This window comes from Parasteatoda tepidariorum, chromosome 6 (assembly GCF_982258835.1).
Source record: "Parasteatoda tepidariorum strain Cologne lab strain chromosome 6, Ptep-v5.0, whole genome shotgun sequence".
NCBI classification, from domain to species: Eukaryota; Metazoa; Arthropoda; class Arachnida; order Araneae; family Theridiidae; genus Parasteatoda; species Parasteatoda tepidariorum.
The window spans coordinates 104,800,529-104,820,071 of NC_141760.1; the positions used below are offsets into that span (position 1 = coordinate 104,800,529).

General features: G+C 27.2%; 1 protein-coding gene across 1 annotated transcript; it reads right to left on the reverse strand.

The window, feature by feature from the left end:
* Window positions 1-1,739: 1,739 nt before the first annotated feature.
* On the reverse strand, window positions 1,740-19,502 carry LOC107448513 (uncharacterized). The gene is made up of 7 exons (XM_016063745.4): window positions 19,363-19,502; window positions 17,505-17,602; window positions 13,909-14,088; window positions 11,513-11,576; window positions 8,330-8,433; window positions 4,500-4,594; window positions 1,740-1,911 (listed from the first exon to the last, which is right to left on the reverse strand). The coding sequence occupies exons 1-7, from the start codon at window positions 19,408-19,410 to the stop codon at window positions 1,835-1,837; spliced, it is 666 nt and encodes a 221-aa protein (XP_015919231.1). The 5' UTR covers window positions 19,411-19,502; the 3' UTR covers window positions 1,740-1,834.
* Between the last annotated feature and the right edge of the window lie 41 nt (window positions 19,503-19,543).

The following is a 19,543-nucleotide window of genomic DNA, read 5'->3' on the forward strand; positions in this document are numbered from 1 at the left end:
TCCTCTCTAATCAAAGACTAGCTTTAAATACGCGCTTACGTTTTCTTCTTTACTTATGGTGTTTTGTTCATGTGTGTACAAAACACTTTAACAAAGTGGGCACTGACTTTTATAACGTCTAGCTAAATAGTCACTCTATCATTTAAATGTTTGTGAACATGGAATGTAAAAATGAATGAATGTTTATGATAAAAATATGTATTTATTTTTGTTGTCTCAAGACTGTGTGTTGATTTTTACAAATATTTTATAGTGTCCTTTTTACCTGGCTTGTTAATGAAATGTTTTGTTCGTGTAATACTATACCATGTACTTGGCATATTTTTTAAAGGTGCGATTGGTATTACAGTATTTTTATTTTAAAAATTATTTATGTTAAATTTGAACTTGATTATATTCCAAATGTACAATACTTCTAAAACTTGTTTGGTATACTTTTATTATTCTAATGACATATAAAAACGTATTGATTTCCCCCACCCCAATTAAAGACATTGAAATGCAACAAACTATTGCAACTTCTGTACAAGTAAGTCAAAAGTAGTTTTGATTCTGCTTGACATTAACTTATAAAACTTCCATCTTGAAGAAAAGATTTATAAGTTTTTCCCCCTTAAAACATATTTAGAGTTCCATTTGAATTTTTATTGGAAGCTATTATACTGTTGATTATGTGCAAAAATACTCTCATATTGTGCAACACTTTTAGAATCGCAACAACCACGAGAGATTTTCAATTTATTTATTTTATTTTTTAAATCAATGTTCTTCTCATGAATAAAATTCTTGTGAAACTGCTATCGTCTTGTTCTTAAAATCATTACTTTCAGTTAAAGAGACAAAAAAGTGAAGTGTTAGATTACAATAAAGAATTTCATACAATTTTAAAATCGTCAGTTTCAGGGTATCGGCGACATTTTGGATACTCAAATCCATTACTAATTCCAAGAATTTTTCAAGTCACTATTTTCCCCGACAATAACGCAACAATAAATTTTTAAAAAAAGCATTATAATAACATCAATTGAAATGATAGGTATAACCAAAACTGTTATACACTGCATCTTCATATTTATAGATTTTAAATTTAAAAAAAACGGAGTAAAGAAAAAGTTGATGCAATAAAAAAGCTGGAAAAAAATACAAGAGCAAAAAAAAAAAAAATTTCTGCAGAATTATATTCTAAAGATACTTTTCTTGTTCAGCTGAAAGAAAGAAATATTCATGATTTTTCTGTTCTCATTTCGGAATTAAAAAAAATCCACCAATGACTGACTTGCTTCAGCTAGACTTTGAAGTTTATAAAATAAAATAAATAAATAATAACAAAAATTCTGAAATCGCAGAAGTTTAAAAGATAGTTCGCTCTAGAAATGATGTTTCTTCCTTCGTTTTTTTAAAGAACACCATAATTTTTAAAAAACGTGATAAAACATTTTATATTTTAATAAAATATGACTGTGAGTGGGTATTTTGTTATAAATTCAGACATTCGGAACACAATGAAATTATGGGTAGTGGTAAATTCCATTTTAAAAATTAAATTTTTTGGCGACCTAACTCTATGACTTTCCATGATTTTTTTTTTTTTTTTAAAATAGTTAAAATCAGGACACTTCATGACAAATTTTGTTCAATACCGAAATGTATGACTTTCCAGGTATGTAGATAACCTGCAGTTTAAAATCAGTCAGTTTTAACACAATCAGTAATTAACTTGTGAAATTCAATAAACAAAATTATTTTAATAACTTTATTGCTTTTTACAAAAATAGATAACCTGTTCACTATGTACAGTCTTTTTTTTCTATTTACATAACATTAAAGTAACAATTTATAACTTTCTGTACATCTTAAGAACTGGATAAAGGTTTTCAAATGCTTCTTTTAACTCAGACGTACTCTTTGCTCCTAAAAATAATAAATCACATGAGTTTATTTGTGATTGTTTTCTAAATGCCCACTTGGTAAATTTTTAATGAATAAAAAAAAAAAGGCTTGCAGAGTGTACCGACATTTTCCAAAGACAGAATATCTTGATTCCCCCCATAGGACACGTAAAAAAGATCTATTCAGAAACAATATTGAAGGATAAATGTTATTCAATACAGTAACTATATTCTGTTTTTTAACATCTAATATTAAAACTATATTTTTAAAGATTAAAATATTAATAAATATGTATGTCTGTAAATGTAAAAATATAAAAGATTATTCTTACTGTACACAATAATTTATTAAATTTTAATAATAATTTTTTTTTTGATACTCATACAAATTGATTTTGCTTAATAAAATATGACATATCTGCTAAAAATAATTTATCAAAAATTAAAGCAATGAAAAGTCATTGAACAATAGTTGTGCAATGAAATTCATGACACTTCTTGAATAGGACTCATGAAAAATAAGAATTATATCATGTTCATGCATTATTATTTATAATATTTATTGGATAAAAAATATTTTTGTCACCATTGTAAGCAAAGTTAGTTGACCTTAAGACATTTAAAAACACAGACACTAACTCAAAATCTTATGCCTGTAAAAATTTCATTTTTAGTCATATTTCTTTAAAAAGAATTTAATGTTTGTTTTTTAAAAAATTAAAATACACAGCAAATTTCTTGTCAAATAATAATTTCTTGTCAAAATATTCTATTTAGAATGTCTTCTTTAATCCAGAAATAATTTCTAAATTTTGTTCTAATCTAACAAAAGGTGAAAAACAATATTTCTACCAAACTTCATTTAATTTAAATAAAACTAGTTTAGTGTATTTTTTGAAAATAAAATTAATAAAACGCATATTTGTAAACAAATTTTTTTTTAAATACTCTAAGTAATTTTAATGAAATATTTGTTGGTTTTAATTATGTTATTCCTTTTTTCAAACTTGTATAACTTGAGTTTTTAAAAAATATTTTTGAAAGAGTTTTTTACTGCTAAAAAATATAAATAATTTTTATGAAGAGTTATATCTGTAAGAGAAATTTTGAACTGTATAACTTTAGAATACAGTCGAACTCGTTTATAACGAGCACAAAGGGACCGTAACATTTAGTCGTTAAATCCGAGTGCTCGTAATAAACGGGTCCTTAAGGCAGGCGTGCAACCAGAACAGGGGGGGGGGTTGGGAGGTCAAATTATTGAGTTTACATAAAATTTAATTGATACTTACTTACTTTAAATAATTTAATTAAATACTCTTCTTAATTTAATGCAAACTATCCCCACCCCAACCAGCAAAAAATTTCCAGTTGCGCTACAGTCTTAAAGGAAAGAAGCAATATACGGAAAGAAAAATAAAGGAAAAGATTCCTACCCAAACATTTATTTTTTTCATTAATCTACATATTTAAAATAGTAGTTTGTTAGTTTACTTTGAAGTTTTAGTTCGCGGTTTTTTTTTATTTCGCGCGTATTTCTTATCATTTTGAAAAAAAGATTGCAAGACAGAAAAATATTGCTCGCTAAAACCGGGTCTTGCTCGTTAAAAGCGACTTCTGTTCCATAGACTTAACATTGATCCAACCAAATATTCTCGTTTCTCTCGGTAAATCCGAGTTCTCGTTAAATCCGAGCTCGTTATAAACGAGTTCGACTGTAATACTTATAATAAATTTCTGACTTATTTTGATGGTCCAACCTACCCCATGATCTAAGTTTCACAATAATTTTTTCTCCTTATCAAATAAATGACTTCAAGTAATTATTAAATTAAAGATCTAATCTTGTAAAGTAATTGCAATTTATTGTTCTTTTCCAGGGTGCGTAGCTAAATCTTTCAACAAAAAATAAGCACCTTTTAAATGCTTTTTAAGCACTCAAAAAATATTTCTAAGCACTTATATACTTTTACAAAATGCAAAATAATTTTCAGACTATACATAATCAGGATAAAATAACTAGTTTCTGACAAAGAACTCTTTTCTTGATTATATTGACCATTATAAAGTGAAGAGATTTTTCGGTTTGATATCTGAGGGTAGAATATAAAACCTGAAATTGAGAATAACTTGCAAAATGCAGCAGAGTTGCACATGAGAGTGCAATAATCTACCAGCTCAGTAGATGCATATACAAACTCGCAAGTATTTAATAAAACATGTAAAATGATTGGGGCTTTCATACGCTATGGACCAACGGTACACCGAAATAGATTGTGATTGAATGAATTGTGAAAATGTTGAATAATGTGAAAAGCACGCTTTTAAGTCATACCTGGCGGAAATCGACATGGTAAAGAAAAAATTCTCATTTTCGAAAAAGGAAAATTAAGCACTTTTTAAAAACACCCAAAGAAAAAAGCACCTTTAAGGGCTTTTAATAAATGCAAAATTGAAAATAAGTACTTCCTAAAAACGCTATGCACCATGTTTTCTTAAAGAATAAGTTTTAGAAGGTAGAGTAGTAGAGTTAAAAAAAAAACATCACATAGCAGTGCTGAAATACTTGTATAAATAAAACTGGCATCAAATAAAATAGCAATAACTCACCTGTTATCACAATTTTTCCAGATACAAACACAAGTAATACCACCCTAGGCTGTACCATTCTATAGATTAGTCCAGGGAAAAGTTCTGGTTCATACCTTAAATATCAATAAAATCTTTTTAACAAGAGTCCTTATATGTATTTAATGAAAAATCTGTATATTTATATAGTTCATCATATTATTAGGAACACTATCTTATCAGCAAACAATAAGGGTGCAATACATTTTTAAAAAGAGTAAAAATCCCCCCCCCCCTAAAATAAGCTTTATTTTTAACAGTTTATTGCCATTTTCTATAGAAACAATTTATTGAATAACAAATGTTTAGGTTAAAACAATTAAACTTAATTTTTTTAAATATATCAAACACATCTAAATAAAAACTATTTTGAGCTTTTTTTTTTTCGATTTACCAGAAATGTACTCCGGCATTGCAATACTTAAAATAAAACTTAAATTTCTTAAAATAAAACAAAATTTTTCAACCTACTACTTTTTGAAAACAATTTTTACAAAAAAAAAAAAAAAAAAATATTTCACCAGACATATGTTTTTGTTTTGAACAGAAAATTCTGTTGGTAATCTTCAGTTCAGGAGAATTATTGAATTATTAAATTTGTTGAGTGTGTTCAGTGCAGTGATATAATTGGTGCAGTAATGTTTAGTGGAACATAATGACTAAGAAATGGTTTGTGAATTTTCAAAAGCAGGGTAGCAATATTAAATTGACTAAAACTATGTTTTAGAATAGTTATCAAGAAGTTAATTTATTTTATATAATTTTAATATTAATTTATTTTTTTACTTTAACACATTATTGTTGCATGAATTTGACTATGTGGCAATATAACAATAATATCAAGTTAAGCAAAGAAAATATTAATTTAGATGAATTAAAGTGATCACTAAAATTTACATTTGTAATAATTTAGAGCTGCACTGCTTATTCAGGAGAAGAAAAAAAAGTTATAAGAAAGGGAATAAAAATTTTGAGCCTTATCTCTCATAATCATCTCACTTCATTCCTTTAAAAGAAAAAAAAAAAAAAAAAAATCCTTCTTCTTCTACTTTCTCTCCCTGCCTTTTTATTGGCCAGATTCATTACCAAAAACTTTGGTAGACGAGTACTGCCTATTTTTTCTGAAAAAGGGCCATCTAAAACTGATACACAAGGCATGCTGAAACTATAGATGTGGGTCAGATAAATATGCAGTGAGTAGGGTATTTATAAATAGATTTACCCTCAGGGTAAATATGCAAAATCAGGAAAATCAGGTTTTTTTGAACTTATTGTTTCCTTTAAAGCATATAACCATCATTTGTCTCTTTATCATTCTGGAAATAATATAATAAGAGCATGGGAATGATTTTAAAATATCTTAAATTTGTTTATTCTACAAATTTAATTTAAGTGAAAAAACTAACTAAAAATTTCACATCTAATTTAAAAAAAAAAAAAAAAAACGAAACTATTGTATTTAAAATGAAATTTTTTTTTTAAATGTAAGTTTAAAATCATTTGATATTTTGCTTTAACATACCTTTTTTTCTGCATCTTATTAGAAACAATAAAAATGTTTTTTTTTTTTTTAAGTCAATGAAATTTTAGTGAAATTTTAAAATTTCACTAAAACAAATAATGAAAAAATGCAATTATTGATTACTAATATTGTTTCCTTCTCATATTGTTCCAAGTTTTTAATTGAACAACTATAAATTTTAATGAAATATTTATTTTAATTAAACTATCTTGTGATTTGTAATAAAAATACACCTTGTAATGGATAAAATGAGAAATTTCATGAGTTTTTAAAGACAAGTTTTTCTTTAATGTTTAATTATAATTAGGTAAGGAAGATAAACTTTATGAATTTTTAATCTATCAAGTATTATTTTAAAGATATATCAGTTAGGAATAAAAGATATTTGCAAATAAAATTTGGTTGAGATAAATTATTATATATTTGTGTGCTTTTGTTATCAATCTCATTTGCTATATCCTAGTCAGACTTACATGTACAGCATTTAATTTATTAAAAACATTTTTTTCAAATCAATTCTATGTATTTAAATAACAAAAAAAAAATTAAATAAATACTTTTTTTCCCTTCCTGTAAGTATAATTAAATTTCAGTTCTTTAAAACATTAGGTAACAGTAAAACTTTATATATTTTATTTCTTTAGCATATTTTATGTAATAAATGTAAGTAAATCTTTGCTTAGAGTTATTCAATAAGTGAAACATTTAATTTTAAAAGTAGAAAAAAATAGTAGTTTTTCCTCCAACATAACAGTTTTTTATAAGAGAAGAAGAGTAACAACCTCCACGTAAGAAACTAAACATGCAAACTAGCATTTTCATAGATTTTGTATCCCTTTGAAAATCTTATTAAGCTCTATATTTGAATCAATTGCTAATATTTATAAAGAACACAAAAATTTACAGCCAATTTAAATTAATACATTAAGTATTTTTGTTCATCACAACTAAATAGCAAAACTTTCCTAGTTTAGAAGTTGGTCACTTATATTGGGGATAATGTATCAAAATGTGAACTTCAGGATGATTAAATCATAGCCATTTTCAAATAAAAATTAAAATGCAATGATTCCAATAATTTAACTGTTCAATTGAAGGAAGTTTTCTTCTCAGTAAATAACTAATTAACTATTGACAATATTAGCAAATTTTAATTGTGTCTTAAATATGCATAATTTTATAAAACTCAAAAGAAAAACATGATCATTGAAGTTACAATAAAATTCATAAGTACCCAGGTATTTATGCGTATTTACTTCAAGTTATAAAAATCAAGGTAATTTACATCTACAGCTCAGACTTACGAAAAGAAAAAGTAAAAATATTAATTACAAAAGAAAGATAAAATTATACAGCGAACATATAATGCAATTATTTATCAATTGAATGGGAATGCATATTGCAGATATTGGTTGTTTATGATAAGTCCATTTGCGAAAAATTATTAATTAAATTTAATGAGCGATTCTACATGTTCATTAAAATCTTAAATTGTATATTTGGAATGCTTAGAAAACAAATTTATTATTTTTCATTCATTTCAAAAACAAAAAGTTAATAATTTTTTTGTACATTGTAAGACATATAAAGAAATTATAAAATGAAAAATACAAATGAACATAATATGTGCTTTCAATTTCATGAACAAAGCTTCTAGAAACTATTCACAAACTTTAAAGCAAATAATGTGTTTATTTATAAAGTTAATCACAACGCGAATTTGCATTTGTTTTACATTTACAAAGAATCATTTCAGTAACTTCATCATTATGCAATTTATTATACATTTAGAAAAATACGAAAAATGTTATTCTCATTGCCATCTCTTTTATTTATCCCTAATAATCAAATTATATATTTTTTCAGTATATACTATTCAGTATATACTATTATTCTTATATTTAGTATATATAAGTATACATGTAGAATATATTTGAAAAATCCCAATCATCTCCAGACGAAATTGGGTCTTTTCATGAAAAAACATGGAGAAAAAAAAAACCCTCATAAGCTAGGTTTTATCTTAAAAACCTGGGTTTTGGCAAACCCTGATTCTGTGCATTAAAGGTTAGGAAAAAAAGCCTTGAAATTTTCCTGAGTAATTTTAGTTCAGTGTGCTGATAAAGAATAATGGATAGCAGAACCAACTTTCATACACATGTTTGAATGTGTACTGAATTAGAAAAAAATTTTCTTAAATAAATTTTGGAGGTAGATAAAAGCATTTAGTTTTAAAATTCGAATAAGCCCCCTGTATATGCCAATGAAGAAAAACTAAAAAGAAAAATACCTGGAAAACTGGTAATAGCATGTAAACATATCTTCAATTTTGATTGGAAATTTGACATCACATGTTGCAACCAAATTCTGGATTTTGTAGTCTTTAAAACGTACCTAAGATAGTATTTCAATTAATATACCATCTTGAAAAATTCATGCAAAAAAAAAACTTAAACAAAGCAGACAAATTTTCTATAATGGAATACCAAGAGTGCTTTTTAAGTAATGATATAATTTTAAAAATATATATTTGCAATCTTAAGATATTGCATGTGCTTTAAAAAAGTAATAAATAGATTTGGAGCCTTAAAAAAATTTCTTAAAATTTTGTTTTCATTCTTGAATGCTAACAAATCAGAAGTTGCAGGGTTTTTTTTTTCCTGCAAGGTTATTTAATTTAAATCAGTTTGATTTAAGTCAGATAAAAATCAAATGATTTTTTAAAACAAAATGATTGTCAATGAATAAAGGATAAATTACTTGAATTTTTATTTAAATTTTTTATTTTAAAATTTCTTGTAAAGATTTTTGTGTTGATAAATTTGAATCAGCAAAATTACATTAATAGTTGGTGCATAATAAATTAACTTATTAATTATTTAATAGTTTATATAAACACACACACACACCTATAAAAATTAGTCATCGTATATATATATATATATATATTCACTAAAAACACGACTGTAATGAAAATCCTACAAATTAGTTTTAAAACGCAATCTTCCAAACAAAATTTTGTTTTAATGTTAGAATGTTTAATCTATTACAATGTTTAATCTATTTCAGTATCATAAAGAATATACAATTTCAAAAAGGAATTCATATGGCATTTAAAAGCTCTTTAAAGATAAGTTCAGATTGCTATTTCTTAGACTCTTTTTTTTCCTTTCTTCTTTTTTTAAATAGGTGAATTGCTCTATATTGAAATACTTGCCAAACTACAGTCAGTAAACAATGTAACACAATTAGTTTTGTCACTTTAAAATTTTGTTTATAAGAAAGTTCTTCCTCAGCTACATAACAACCCTGGGTGAACCCTTTTCTCAGACACCTCTCCATTCAGAGATTGTCCTCCAATTTTCGGAATGAAAGAAAGTTTAACGAAATTAATTTTGTGATTTTATTTTTTATTTTAGTCCGTTTTTCAGTACTTAATAATGATACATTTGTCTTACATTTTCAAAATTGTGCATTTACGTAAACTATGCCTTTTTACTTAAAAAAGGGGGGGGGGAATAATTTGTAACAGAATAATTTAGTTATAATAAAATTTCTCTATGTGTCTTTAAAATAAAAATTATTTGGTTTCTAGAGACTCCATCTTCAAAAAAGTTGTTTAGAAAAACTGGTGAATAATAGCACTCTTCTAAAACCAACTGGAGAGTTGCCTTAGCTTTTAAGGATTACAATTATTATACATAAATTGAAGAGGAGGGATCTACAATAAAAAATTTTATTGGGATGTTATATTTAAAATTTAGTCAACTTGTGCGGCAAAAGAAAGAAATTACACTAGATCAATTCTTTTCAGTTCAATCATTTGATACACCATATCTTATGGTTAAGGCTGCAAGTTTGTCGCGGGGAAGACCTGAAATTCACGGAAAATTTTGAAAATTACGCAGATTCTAATCATAAAAAAATTTACTATATAAATAATGCAAATGACAGAAATTGCTTTAATAATAAAAAAAGGTTAAAAAATACACAACAAAAGTATTTCTTTTAATTTCAAGCAATATTAATAGTTTAATTTAAATGAACAGAATTTTGGTACAATGTATTGTACATTGTCAGTTTATTCTCATTTATGCTTCGTCTTTCATTTAATACATTTTTATACTTAGAAAACCATCTTTCTGAGTCCACACTGGCCGACAAACATCAAACTGCCACTTTTGAATAGCGTTCGGTCTTTGATTTCCAAAACTCAATTCATTTTCCTTCATCAACGCGCAATTCCTTGACCGTTGCTTTGTAAGAAGTAATTGCTGTGAAAACTCAAACATTCTACATTCAAACTACTAGTTACAAAAGCCTATCTCCCTCTCATCTAAGAAATTGATCCCTATTTAAGAAATCACAAGAAGCCGCCCAGGAAAAATTGTCTGGATATGTAGAAAGACAGTGAAAATTTCATTGCCCAGTGCAATAGCATGTGTTACAATTTTACTGTCAAAGATTTCATTTATAACATTTTCCTTCTTTCGTGTTTCCAATATCTTTTTGTACTCTTACTGACTTCACGAAGGTAATCCTATCAGTCTATTACTCTCCCTAAGTGTAAAAAAAAAGACCACCTTACTTGACAAGATTGAAATTATTTCTTATCTCAGAACTATTTTCTTGTCATTTTGCTATTGATTCACTCCCCTAAATATCTAATCAATTTTACATGTTCAATTTAAAGCTTCAGAAAAGTAAAAAATTCTGTTAAATAAAAATAATAAATTAAAAATGAAAAAAAAAATTCCATTTTAAGCAATTTTCGCGCAAATCAAAACATATTGAGAAACTTGCGGATTTTAGAAAAAAAGAGGACAATTTTGCGGAAATTCCTAATACACAGGGAAAGGTAAAACTTTTGAAGCAATAGTAAAAAAAGTAAATTTATCCATTAGCTTTAAAAAAAAAAATTTTTTTTTCAAACCAATGATTAAACAAAACAAAAAAAGATAATTTATTATTATATCTTAATTTATTATACTTAATAATTTATTATATTTTTCTTATTTAGTTTATCCACTATATATTTCTTATTTAGTTTATCCCCTCCGGGCACAGTCAGCTTTTGGTATGACCACTGATAACAGAAAGGCTCCAGTGTGTTAGCAGACAGTGTGTCCCCTGATGAAGTGCTGTTTTTGCTAACATACATATCTTTAAAAATTCTTTTTTTTTTTTTTTTTTTTGGCTTGATTTGCATTTCTAATTTTCTAAATTATTTACCTAATCATTTTAATAAGTAAAAATTAGATGACAAAATTTATTAATGTGTTCAATTTTTCATTTTACATGCTGCGCATAAATTGCCGAATTCACCAGAAGAGCATTAACTTGCAAGAAATTATTACTCATAAAAAAAAGGATGCTTTAATCAACAAAATCAATCCTTAAAGCTCTTTCATTAAGATCAACCTCAGCCAAGAAACCTGGAGAATAATGTAAAAAATAAATAAAATTCACTTACATCGAAACCAAGCTTTTGAATCAACCTTGCATATTTCCTTGCAGCCAAGTGAGCAGCAGTTTCACTGAAAATTGAAAAAGAAAAATGCAATTTCCTTCTATCAGAGTAAACCATGTAATTCATTTACCTAAATAATAATAAAATAAAACTATGCAATTGGTAGATAGGTATTTTATTTACGTTGCACTAGAGCTGCACTATGGGCTATTGACAATAGTCTAAAAAACACCCACGAGAAAGATCCGAAGACATGCCATCACAATTTTGATCCTCTGCAGATGGAAGACAGACTGTCCTGGTTAACTTTTGATCAAATGATCAGATCTTTAGGTCCTAAGACTCAATCTTAATGGCTCGAGGGTGTGACCTCAACTATGCTAATTAATTACTGCAATCGACATCTTAAGTCACGAAAATGTACTTTCTCTAAATACAAGTAAAATCAACATTAAGGAGTCATAACTTGGGGCTGCAATCCTGACCAAAGTATGGGGACCACATTTTCCAAACTAGGACTATCCCCATATATTTTGGAGGGGCAGAAATTCGAATCCGTGGAAAAAATTATGTTTAGTCAGAGAAAGAACGTTTTTGTGTCTGATTTCGTAACTTTTCTTGTCCGCACAAATTAATTAGCATATTTAAAGCCTCCTCGAACAATTGAGATTGAGTCCCACAATGTAGTGATATGATTATGTTATTCAGGGTGGTCCTTTTTTTTGGGGGGGGGGGGCTCAGTATATGAAAGAATATTTTAAATTAAGTGCATAAAAATATTTTCCTTTGTAAAAACAAATCATATAAATATTTCATGTTAAATTTAATATAAAAACAAACAAATCAAAACTTTCCCATTTTTTGTTCTCAAATTTTTCATTTCAACATGAATCATACTTCTTTTCGAAGTGAGAAAGAAAAAAAGAAAAAAAAACTGTTTTCAAACTTTTTCCAATTGAAATCGAAAAGAGCAAAGGATTAAAATCCTCCCTATGAAGATGAAGCTTAAACACATGCTTTGAAATAAATTTGCCGATTAAAGAGCGAATATTCTCCAGTCAAACTTGACAAATACTCTGATTTTTAATGATTTTAATTACTTTTTTCTTACACAATAATAATTGAATAGAGCTTGAAAACCTTTTTGGTCAATTTTCAATGAAATACTAGCTTGTTACTCTCAATAATTGTAATTTTTCACATTTAATTTCCAACAAGGTTTCTGAAAATCTATATATAAAGAAAGTTCATAAAAAAATACAAAAAAAGGTAATAAAAAAAATTATTTAGCAATAAAGAAAAGTTCTTTTGTTTTCAAAACATTCTCTAAAATGATCCATACTTTAAAAAAATCAGAAATTTTTTTTTAACAGTAGACATGTACCTGAGTACTTTAAAAAAGGACGATTGATCTACTTAATAACAATAAAGGTAACTTTTATTGCAAAAGAATAACATAATATGCCTTCCTAAATTTCAGAATTACTTTGTTTTTAACAGAAAGTTTTAATATTTACCAGTATCATTTTCTTAACAAAACAATTCAAAATAGTTTTTAAATCAATATATAGTACATTTTTGTAGTACTGTTATATTAAAGGATATAACCAAAATCAATTAAAAAAAATATTCCTTCGTACCAATACATTATATAAATATTTAACAGAGTACAAGTCTTCTTTAATTATATAATTTAAAGTAGGGTTTCACTAACCTTGAAACAATAAAGTGAATTGGCAGCTGAACATTAATTTACAAAATTAATTTAATGAATGATACCACAATTCACCATATGAAAATTTTATGATTACTATTTAGTTAATTGGAATCTTTCAAATAAGAAAAAATTAATCAATAATTGTGACACTACAAAACTCCACCTTACATGATTTGTTGCTGCATTTGCTGAAAGTTTACACTTTAAGAGGTCTGCATTTTTAAAAATACAAAAATTCCTTTTTTCCCCCAGTTTGTAAGCAAAAATTCAAATTTCCCTCCATTTTCTGTTATTTTAGATGATTTTTAAATTCCCTGTATTTTCCAGGTTTTCCCTCTGGAGTGGCAAACCTGAATTATTTAAAACTATTTAAGACTATCTAATATCGAAATTGGTTTAATTTTCCATAGTTTTTAGTAAACTACTTTCACTTATTTTCATATTTTTGGGCTATTAAACTGACTTGTATATAATATCGTGTTCTCGTCATTTTGTAAGTTGTAGAACAATGACTGCAATGCCAAAAGGTCATGTAGTGAGATATAAAGGATTAGGGCTAACATCCAATGGATTAAGATGAATAGACCTCTGACCCACCATCCATTGGTGAAGACTCAAGATACTGGAGTGTCAAAGGTTGTGACAAATTAAAAACATGAGAGAGAGAGAGAGGAAAACTAACCTTTTAGCTCCAGTCACAACAATTTTTCCTGTTCGAAATATAAGAGCAGCCGTTTTTGGATCTAATATCCTCATGATAACTGCATGGAATCTTCTTGGATTGTACTCGGCATTTCTCAGTCTAAAAGCTATTTTGCAAAGATCTAGATAACACCCTAAGTCAACGCAACATACAACATTGCTAAAATAGAAAAAAAGCACGTGTTAAACTAATTTATAACTGGTTACAAATTATTTATTGCTTTCTTTTTAAAAGCAATTTTTCAAAACAAAATATTTATTAGTGTATATCTGGGGCTCTAGCAGTTATCAACCTTCATCTATGAAAAGGTACCCCAACATAGAATCGAGTTAACATGTCTTATATACTAGCAGGGCTGATTGTGAGTCCAACTCAAAAATCCGGAAAATTTCTTGAGTAAAATCATTAAAGACGCATAATGTCTTTATAAATTTAAATCATTGATACTTTCAAAACATTGAATTCTAAATAAATTATATACAGCATAACTTAAAAGAATAATTATGTATAAGTTTATTTTTATCTCTAATCACACTTATTATTCTACCAGAAAAAATATTTACAAATGAAAGATACCAAGTATAAATTCCAGTTCTTCTTCTTGGGCACTACAGCCTATGACAGGCCAAGGCCGTCCCAAAAAGTTTTTGCCATTTTGATTTATTCCGTGCCATGGCCAAGTTCTAGTATTTTTGAATAAAATATACAAGAATTTTTATACATAAATGTGATCGATGATTTCTTGAAACTTCAGGACCTAAGATTTCCGGAATCTTCCGAAGTGCAATTTGGGAAAAATCCGGAAATCCGGATTTTTTTCGGAACACAATCACCCCTGTACTAGTGAATTCGAATCGTATTTTTGTAGTGGTAGACACACTACAGTACTCTCCCACCAGAATTACAGCTGTGATAAAATTCAATGAATGGATACCACTACTTGATTCATTGCTGTTTTGTGACAAGTCGGGAGAACTATATTAAGATCACCATACTTTTGAGTACTGATCATGACAGGGTTACCACTCAAATCTGGAGAAAAAAAATTCCCTGTACATATTATACACAATATATTAAGAGGAAACAACAATTACTGTGCTCTTGTGTGAGCTATATTGCACCAACTATATTTATTAGTATAGCTGAAATATCATGGTTAAATATCCCATAGAATACTCTTTGAGCAGTCACCCTTTTTTAAAAGACAAAAATAAGAAACAAAATTCCCTGTATTTTCCCAGTTTGTAAAGAAAAAAATCAAAAATCCTGCATTTTCCCTGTTATTTCAGGTGATTTTCAAATTCCCAGTATTTTCCAGGTTTTCCCTATTCTCCCTGTGGAGTGGCAACCCTGCATGAGAGCTGTATTAAGTTCACAGTCGTGGTCGCTCCTGTGTTGTTTTTAGCAGTCGAGTGTAAATGTTGTATGTGATAGAGACTGAGTAGCAACAGGGAGAGGAGGTGGATAATGTCGCAGTCACAAGTACAGTACAGAACCCATTATCCGGAAATCAGAAAACCGGAAAACCAAAAAACCGGAACGAAATTCAATAAATTATCCCGTCATTTTAAAAAAATATATATATATTTTTCCTCATAAGATTTTAGGATTTTTCTTTCTTTTTTGAAATATGTTTACCATGCCATCATTTTAGAAATAATCATTACTGTATTACTTCATCGTTTTTTCTTCTTTTTAAGATTATTTCCAAATAATTTTTTTTAGTTGGTTTTAACAATTAAAAAAACGGCTTTTTGTAGTGATTCAGAAAACCGGAAAAATCAGTTATCCGGAATAGCGATGGTCCCGATCGTTACGGATAATCGGTTCCCTACTGTATCAAGTCAAGTGGTCATAACAGTTAAGATAGACGTGTTCATATCAAAGTGGGAGTTTTTGTCAAGGTAGGCATGTTCACATCACGTCCAAAGGTCACAAATGTGGGGACAGGAGTGTTATCAACAATATCAAAAATCGTCTATGAAAAGGTACCCAAACATAGAATCGAGTTAACATGTCTTATATACTTGAGAATTGGAATTGTATTTTTGTAGTGGTAGATTCACTATAGTATATATATTATATTAATAATTATATTATATCATTAATAATTACATTATATTATTCAATATTTATTAAAATATTTATTTATTTGAATTAAACTGGCAAAAAATTTTAATGAAGAAAATTGTGATTTCCGAAATTACCAATTCGGCAAATCTTTCTCATCTGATGAAAATTATTAAAATCAATAAATAATCCTTTTAGAAACTGGAGAACGACAACAAGCAGGAGAAGGAATCCCCTAGCATTAAATATAATTTAACATTTGTGCTAGAAAAAAATCTTTAATTTGATTGCATACCATTAACTTAATGGTATGATGTAATGGTATGTAGTATTAATGGACCACTGTTTATTATTTTATGCTGGTCCGACTCCGATTTTAGTGGTCACAGACCAACGGACCACCGTTAATTTCGAGCCCTGCCATTAAGACAAAATAAAATTACAATTTTAAATCTTTGTAGAAAAAAAAAAGTCAGTGAGTAAATGTAATAAAAAGAATAGAGTCAGACTCTTAAGTTTTGTTAAAGATTATTAGTTATTTAAATGAACAAAAGATTTTCAATTTCTATGCTTATGCAATCAATATAAGAATAATATAATTGGAATTCAATGTCCTTATTTTCAGAAAATACTAAGATTCATCTCGAATTGACATTAATACTAATCTAGAAATTCATCATAAATACTAATCTAGAAATTCATCATAATACTAATTTAGAATTTCTTTATTGAAAAAAATGAGGAAATATTTTTAAAAAAATATATTTTTAAAATATTACCCATTTTCTTAAGTGAGATTTCATTTAATTAAGGCTTTTTGACTTTAAAAATTAAAAAAATCCATAATCCAGCAGGTATTGTTTATTTGGTGGAAAATCTAAAAAAAACTAAAAGTATTTCAAGAAATATATAAAATGATTGATGCTATCGTACTTTATAGACACGGTAAGCTAAAATAGATTGTGGTTGAATGAATTGCGAAAACCACGCTTTTGCATGATAAACACCGAAATTCGACATGGTAAAGAAAAAAAAATCTCATTTTTGAAAAGGAAAAATTAAGCACTTTTTAAAACACCACATGAAAAAAGCACCTTTAAGGGTTTTTAAAAAACGAAAATCAGCACCCTTAAGCACTTTTGAAAAACGCCATGTAAGTATTGATAATAGTAAATATTGATAACAGTAACATGACAATAGTAAATATTGATAGGGATATTGTTTAAATTGTATCTAAAAATAAAAAACAATTAAAGATAACACATTTTTCCAACAGTCTCAGGTCAATTTAAGAAAACATTTACCCTAACTTTAAATTTTCCTGTTTTGTGTGTTTTTTAACGCTAGTTCGATGGAAAGTCTGAAGTTGGAGTTCTACTATATTGGTAAATAAATAAGAAATTGCCAAAAAGATTAAACAAGAATATAAAAAATATGATCTTCAAATTCAATGGTAAAATATAATTCATAATCAACTAATAAAAAAAACGAAAAAAAATACAAACTGAATCTTTGGTATGATTCCAGATTCGGTTGAAGATGGAATGGATTGAACAGGTGGTATTGGGTTTATTGCAGTATTGTGTACTTCTAAAGAGCCATCCTACAATTTACAAAAAATATATTGAATAAAATACAAATGAAACAATATAAGAATAACATTAAACACAGGGTTGGGTTTTTTGCCGTCAAAAACTGGTTTTTGACATGACAGTGGTAAAAACCGTGTTTTTACTTTCTTTAATTTATCTTTAGTTTCTTTAATTTATAGCATATAGCGGACAATATATTATTTTCACTTAATTGCCTTTATAAATGAATGTTGTAAATGATTGCTATTGATTTTGCAACTATATACATGTATTCTTATAGAAGGATATACATTCATACTGAAATATTGTAATATACTTATTGAAAATAGTGATACTTAACTTTTATCATTATAGCTTGATTTGCAAAGGATTCAAAATTTTGCACTTCGTAATTGTTAGAAATAAACAAACAAACTAAAAAACTTGGAACTATTAATAAATTCAAGAACTAAAAAGATTTTAAAATTTGGCATTTCTTAAATATTGGAAATAAGCTAAACAAAACTTTCAAAACTTGCAACTACTAACAAACTCTTAGTCAGGAATGACTTGACATTCTTCAGTAATGTAATATGCCTAACAAAATGATGCTTGGAAATGTTGAAAATTTTGTATAATATCCTAATATTTTACTTCAAATAGTATGTTTTGATATAATCATGTTGGGAAAATGCAAAAATATGTTCTTAAATATTTTTTAACAACTTTTTTTCTAATTTTATTGTCCAAAAATGAATTAATTTTAAATCATAAGCAGTTAAACTCAAATTAAAATACAGTTTTATCAAAACTATGGGTTTTTGACATGACGGTAAAAACCATGGTTTAAACCGGTAAAAACCGTCATGTGTCAAAAACTTGACAACCCTGATTAAACAATTATCCTATTTTAATAGAGAATTCTTTTTTTTTTTTACATAGAAAGGTACATTTGAGAAATAAAAATAGTCTTTTTTATATAGATATTTTTCAACTTTAAATGATAGAATTACAGACTAAATAATTTTATGGTAAAGTTTAGAGGGAATCCCATCAGGGTGGATAAAACTATTTTTACTATTAGAAATAAAGATTTAAAAGAAAAAATTTTTCAGCATAAAAGAGCACTATCCACTACTGTAGAGAGAAGGAATAAGTTATTCAAATCAGCAGATTCAATTTTTCTATCCTTTGCAACAATATAAATACACATTTAATTAATATAATGCTCACTAAGGAGGTCATGAAAAAACGTAATTTGCAGGTACTGATATGGAAATATCTCTGATAACTAGTGTAATTTCTAGTGTTGATATTTTTTAATATGGGAAATTAAAAAGCAATAATAAAGTAGAAAAAAAATGCTATATATTTATCAAGGAAATAAAACTTGACTTTTATTTTCAATGTTTTATGTAAAGAAGTACAGCAAGAATTAGAATACCACAATAAAGTTTTGAAAATTCTATCTATTTTGAAAATTTAATTAGGAAAACATGTAATCACATCCCCAAGAGAACTTATTTTATTAATTATCCAAACTGTGGAGTACTCAAACAAACTCTCAGATATTTAACTCTAAGTTCGTTTGAGTATCTACAGCTTTTATAATTCCATATAAAATTAAATTAATTAATATTGAAACAATTCATATCCACAACTATGAAGTATTTTTCAAATGAATTGCTTCAATAGCATCAGCTATACGTTATAATAGTTGTTTGGAAATACATGAAATAATAATTTTGTAATTGAAATGAAAGATATCGTCTACAACTGATTAAAAACCCACTGTTTCATTGTTAGATTGGTAATGTGGATCATCAACAGTAACTTCCATGTTACCGCCACGGATATTGACTGTCTAGTTTTGGCTCCTAAATCCCACAGTAAATCTGAATGAGATTGCATCATTCCATTTCTTTGCAAGTGAGGTAGAATTTATTGCGCGTGCTCATGCCCACCAAAAATAG